Here is a 5567-nt window from a genome sequence, read left to right as displayed (position 1 = left end):
TACATTAGTATTTTTTTATATCGCAAAAACTGCATTTGTATGACAGCATGATCACTAAAATTGGATTAAAAAAATGTTTGCAAATAAGTATCCCCATACTTGGCTGCAAGAAAGAAGTATAATCAAAACATTAGAACAATAGAGATCCTACAGATACAAACGCGAGCTACACTGTGATAGTCTATCGTACGTATTTATCGTTACAACGCAATCATTAGCGATTATATTAGTTTTCTTTTCTCGTGCAAGTTACAAATGAACAACCTCAATATATACGATTAGTCCGAATTATAGCGGATATGATTTCATTGTAAATAGATTAAATTTATATATATATATATAAAACTCAGATACTCATATTAATCACTGTTAGAGACATAACAGTTGTACAGTTGATTTTAGAATGTAAAAAGAGTAACATAAATGAAAGTTGATTAATTTATCCTTGTCAAATTAAACATAAGAGTGATTAGTTATTCGTATAATAAATTTAAGTACAGTACTTGAATAAGATTATTAATTATTTATACTCTAAAATAGCAGCAATCGCTTCTATATAAAGTTACACAAACAAAATATTTTGATCTAACTAAATTCTAACTTTTCTTTTTTCTACTTATGCGACGAAAAGTTATCTTTAACAGATTCCTAAGAGAAGGGTAGGAGAGAAGAGACATTCTGTTTTTCTATTTTTTCCTTAATAATAATCAAATATCTTTGTTGCCAAAGTTTTATCATACGATTTTAAGTGTTTTATACTTTGACAACACGTTAAAAAAATTTACTTACATTGTCTCATACAGCGACTAAAAATTCTATCGGTAGATATACTAGAGATAGATAGAATCTTCATTTTACTACACGATATAAGTTTGATTCGAAGGAAACACGTGACATTCGTATAAAATATAAATATAATAATGGTGCAATAAAATTAAAGGATATATCACTTTAATATACATTATATATATATATACTCATTTGTTTCAACACACATAACATACATAACTAAATAGCGAAAAATGTATAATATCAAGCTTGTAAACAAATGAATATATGGACTAAGTTATTTCGTTGCATAATATATTAACTATTGACAAATTGAAATATAGATTACGGAAACAAATATTCTTAAATAAAAAGATAGAATATATAACATAGATAAAGCAAAAGCAAGAGAGATACAACATTTGACTCGCATTTATAGTGTATTATAAAACTATACAACCATTGAAAAAGATTAAAAATATTGTATACTAAATGAATTACAAATCAATTTCGTTGTTATTAATTAATGAATTTAGAGAATTCAACCAACTCCTTCTTCTAAAGAAAAGTTCGTATTTTATTTACGAAAAGTAAATTGAACAACTTGTTAACAGACAAAGTAAGGGTATCAAATTAAAGTTAACAGTATAACGAATACGCGCTGTTATTCAAAATCAATGATTTCAAACAATTAACAAATGGTAAACAGATGCGGTGCAAAGTTAGATGAAGTGTTTTAACTTATTCCAAAATTCTAATTGGTATATTATATTCTCAGCTGTTATACTTTGCCCGATAATCTATCGAGAAAACGCATCTGCAACCACAAACTTAATTCCCGCAATATGGTGAATAAATTAAATGAACAAAAAACTATGTGCCAATATTCATAACTGTACTCATGCTTTTTCTTATTTTGCACATCTAACCAGTGTTATTGATTAACTTCCACGGTAGAGGATCGCGTGATCAAACTTCCCCAAGGTAAGAAACTAAACGCGAAACGTAGAAACGTAGAAACGAGGAAACAGCCATCCGTGGTAGGAATTGTTCATCATAAAACTACGACCGAGTACTTATATCCCTCTGTAACACTCGATATACCTATTTCATTACTCGCTTTTTGTATGCGGTTCGAGTAAAGAGACGACTCGTTCCAACCGCTGATCTTCTTTTTTGTTCACATGTACCCATCAGTTGGCGCAGTTGCCAAACCATTTTCTTCCATGCACAGTGCAACAATTTCACTCTTCCCTTCGAGAGACGTTACGAAAAATGATTCGAACATCTATGACGCTGAAACTTCGTGACTCCAACAATTACGTACAAACTAGTTAGTAGCGACGAAGCATTTTGCGTTCGTGTATATGTGTCGCGGCGATCCACGCCACGGAACTTTGCGTCGTAGTTGGGAGTCCCGCGGTTTTCGTAGCATCCCTCGAGACGCGATAGTGGGGATACGTACACAATTATGCTCGACAGTGGACGTCCACGATATGATGGAAAAGAGGAGATACGTCAAACGTAGTATTTAGTTGGAAAGTTTTTAGCGACTTCGACGTGCTATTAAAAGGAATACGCGTAAAAATGTAAAATAGATCGTTTATCCCTGAATACAAAGTTGCACGTTCGAAATGCAGTTGCATTAATTCTGTTGATATATTGTACCTATAGGTTATAAATATCGAAGACTTATCGATTTAGGTATTCGATCACATATTTATTACCATCATGTTATCTCGAAAAAACAAGGATTTAAGGACGATAAAGGAGGGTGTTGTTGGAAAATATGTTAAAAAAGAAACTCCACCAGAAATGCCAAGTAAGTTGTCGTTACTATCGTTTCATATATGTAACAAATTTCTTATGAGAAGGAAAAACACTCTTTTACACTCTTTATCAGTTCTAGTATTTTTTCTTTTCATTCGTATGCTTTTCGTTTCTATTAACAATATTGTATTCTAGGTACCAAAGTGCGATTTGTTCAATCTTTTTTTTTTAATCGTTATTTACTTTTAGTTATTAATGTATGGACTACAGAACCAAATAGAAGGGCAAGGAATCGTAATAATCACCCAACTATTCCCGCATCCATGGTAAATAGTAGTTGTGCGTGTTAATATTTTTACAGGTAAATAAAAGTTCATTTTTATACAGTCTATTTCGCAACAACCTAGTATGGTACAAAAGTTTGGGAATACCAAGACGACGATGAGCGCAGTAGGTTTAGGAAGTCACGAAGGAAAGTATACTCCGAACAGTTCTGTTCCAGATTTAGCTCAAAGGTAATTTATGTTCCTGGATGTACCGACAAGTACGATACATATACGAGATATACAGGCACTATAAGACTGGAAATGTAATTCAATATATGTTCCCCTAGATTTGCCAGTCTTTCGGTCAATACCAGTACAAGGGATGGAATGTCGTCACGTACCGCGACTCCAATGTACCACTCTGGTCTTTCACCGGCTATATCTCACACTTACGTTAATCAGTATGCCGGATCTGAATATCACTTGGACAGGGTTCAAACCCCGCAAATGTCTTATAAGCCGTTCGACATTGATTCAGGTTACGAAGAATATAATCATTCCGCATATCGTCAGAATACAGGGTAGAAAATTCTTATCATTAGCACTTATTAAATATTTGTCAGTGGTACGTATGTTTGTTCATCTTTGCTTATTTAAGGTATAGCCGTTGTCATTCGGAGAGATCGAGTTCTAGAAATGAACAGCAAGAAGAGCTTCCTTTACCTCCTGGATGGTCTGTGGATTTTACTCTTAGAGGTAGAAAGTACTATATAGATCACAACACTAAAACCACTCATTGGTCTCATCCTCTTGAGAAAGAAGGCTTACCTACAGGATGGGAAAGGATAGAGTCACCTGAATATGGTGTCTACTACGTTAAGTAAGCATCGATGGAATTGATATCTTTAAAAAGTATGTCCTCTTAGTTTCTATGAGAATTATATCATTTTCAGCCATATCACACGGCAAGCGCAATACGAACATCCGTGTTATCCTCATGAGATACAAGCGGTACGTGTTGTATCACCTCCGCGCCATACGCATTTTCATTCTCACAGTGTTTTAGTTCCAGCTAATCCTTACCTTAATGAAGAAATACCTCATTGGTTATATGTATATAGTAGAGCGTCAGTAGCATTAGATCGTAAATTACGATGGGAGCTCTTCCGTTTACCGGAACTTGATTGTTTTAATGCTATGCTTACTAGATTATACAAACAGGAGTTAGAAGAAGTAGTTATGCGTTACGAAGAGTACAGGTTTGTTAAAAGAAATTCCACGTTCATTTAAAACGTTCCGTCGCGTGATATGCACATATCTACATCTGCGAATGATTTGACTTTTTAGATCAGCTTTGTTATGCGAAATGGAGCAAAGATTAAAAGAACTAAATCCAGAAACATCTGGAGCAAACGCCTTACGACAGTCTCTTCCTTGAACAAGACTCGTCCAATTAAATGTTGCACTGTTTATATGTTACAAATGATGTCTGTAATACAAGTGAAAAAAATTGACCAAGCGAGTTTTTATAATTTTATGTGTGAACAAAATAAACTATATAAAAATGTTTTTTAAATCACTTTTCTGCTTCCAGAAGCTGAATATAAGTTCCATTTAATTATCTAATAACGATGGATTCCAATCCTCCGATTCCTGGTTCTCCGATTCCTGGTTCTCCGATCCCTGGTTCTCCGATCCCTGGTTCTCCTTGGGTAAAACTTCAGGCTTTATAATATCAATGCTTGTTGTATGCAGTCCTTTCACATTTATAATATGTATCTCTGCTTTATTCGATGTTAGTTTCCTTAAGCGCTCTTCTCCTGTGAACATTTTTATTTCATTTAGTACCAATGCTGCTCCACATTGCATGACCAAGAGATATAATTTAAATCATTATATTTATATCACTTACTCGTCTCTTCGTTTGAGAGATCACGAGGTTTTAAACTTTGATAGACCACATACATGCAAGCATGCCACGCTACAATTGCGTACACCGCCGAGAGACCCAACTTGTATGTTTCAGCATTCTGGGCCACCTTTGATCGAAACCATCTCATAAAGAATCTGAACATGTTTTAGCCTCTATAACAATTACAATTACAAGTACACATAAAACGCGTTAAATTATTTCAAAACGAAATGAACTTCTTCTCCGGATGAAAAATTCAATTAAACCCGAAAAAAGTCGTCGAACGTTAACCTTATTTTCTTCTTTTTCCTGATTAATGATTTGTAGACGATATTTAACTAAGTACTACAGTCGTTATGTCGACAACAAATAACTTGATAAAATAAAATTTTGTGAAACAAATTTACATTAACGCGTTCGCTCATATCGACATTGTGCCATTGTCACAGAACCATTAGAGCCTTTACGTAAAGGTGTGATTCTACATAGAGTTTACCGAGTTTATCAGGACTGTACAAACTGTGTTAAAAATTTAATTTCATTGAAATATTTACTATAGGTACATGCATACGTATATGTATATTATAAGCATTAAAATAAATAAATAAACAAAATGGATAAAAAAATAAAATATCGTAAAAAACCATTTCACGCACAATGCATTTCGTGCTTGTTACACAGTATATTCTCAATAACGTCTATACGTTCTTAGTTGTACGTATTTACATATTAGACGTAGTTAATACTGGAAACAGAATTATAATTTCTAATTATTAAGCATGTCCTTGTTTACGCATTCACGCTTATGACTGCTTTCATCGTTAATCATACTTTACACGAGTTATTTGATA

At 33.5% G+C, this 5567-nt stretch overlaps 1 protein-coding gene and 1 long non-coding RNA gene across 2 annotated transcripts; one reads left to right on the top strand and one right to left on the bottom strand.

The window, feature by feature from the left end:
• The first annotated feature begins 2280 nt into the window (after window positions 1-2280).
• LOC143423758 (protein salvador homolog 1) lies at window positions 2281-4373 on the top strand. The gene is made up of 7 exons (XM_076895314.1): window positions 2281-2590; window positions 2788-2864; window positions 2926-3053; window positions 3152-3385; window positions 3463-3684; window positions 3758-4063; window positions 4152-4373. Exons 1-7 carry the CDS (start codon window positions 2500-2502, stop codon window positions 4240-4242), a joined length of 1149 nt encoding a protein of 382 aa, XP_076751429.1. The 5' UTR covers window positions 2281-2499; the 3' UTR covers window positions 4243-4373.
• LOC143423766 (uncharacterized) lies at window positions 4099-4819 on the bottom strand. The gene is made up of 2 exons (XR_013101856.1): window positions 4717-4819; window positions 4099-4624 (listed from the first exon to the last, which is right to left on the bottom strand). It is a non-coding gene; the product is annotated as an uncharacterized LOC143423766 (long non-coding RNA).
• Between the last annotated feature and the right edge of the window lie 748 nt (window positions 4820-5567).

This window comes from Xylocopa sonorina, chromosome 1 (assembly GCF_050948175.1).
Source record: "Xylocopa sonorina isolate GNS202 chromosome 1, iyXylSono1_principal, whole genome shotgun sequence".
Taxonomy (NCBI): Eukaryota; Metazoa; Arthropoda; class Insecta; order Hymenoptera; family Apidae; genus Xylocopa; species Xylocopa sonorina.
The sequence above is the reverse complement of the archived record's forward strand: the minus strand, read 5'-3'. Positions and strand labels throughout refer to the sequence as shown.

Bases quoted from the DNA above. Each gene is read 5' to 3' on its own strand.
- LOC143423758 (XM_076895314.1), top strand. From the start codon at position 2,500: ATGTTATCTCGAAAAAACAAGGATTTAAGGACGATAAAGGAGGGTGTT. The intron at 2,865-2,925 runs GTAAATAGTAGT...ATTTTTATACAG, and splicing joins CAACTATTCCCGCATCCATG to TCTATTTCGCAACAACCTAG. The intron at 4,064-4,151 runs GTTTGTTAAAAG...TTGACTTTTTAG, and splicing joins ATGCGTTACGAAGAGTACAG to ATCAGCTTTGTTATGCGAAA.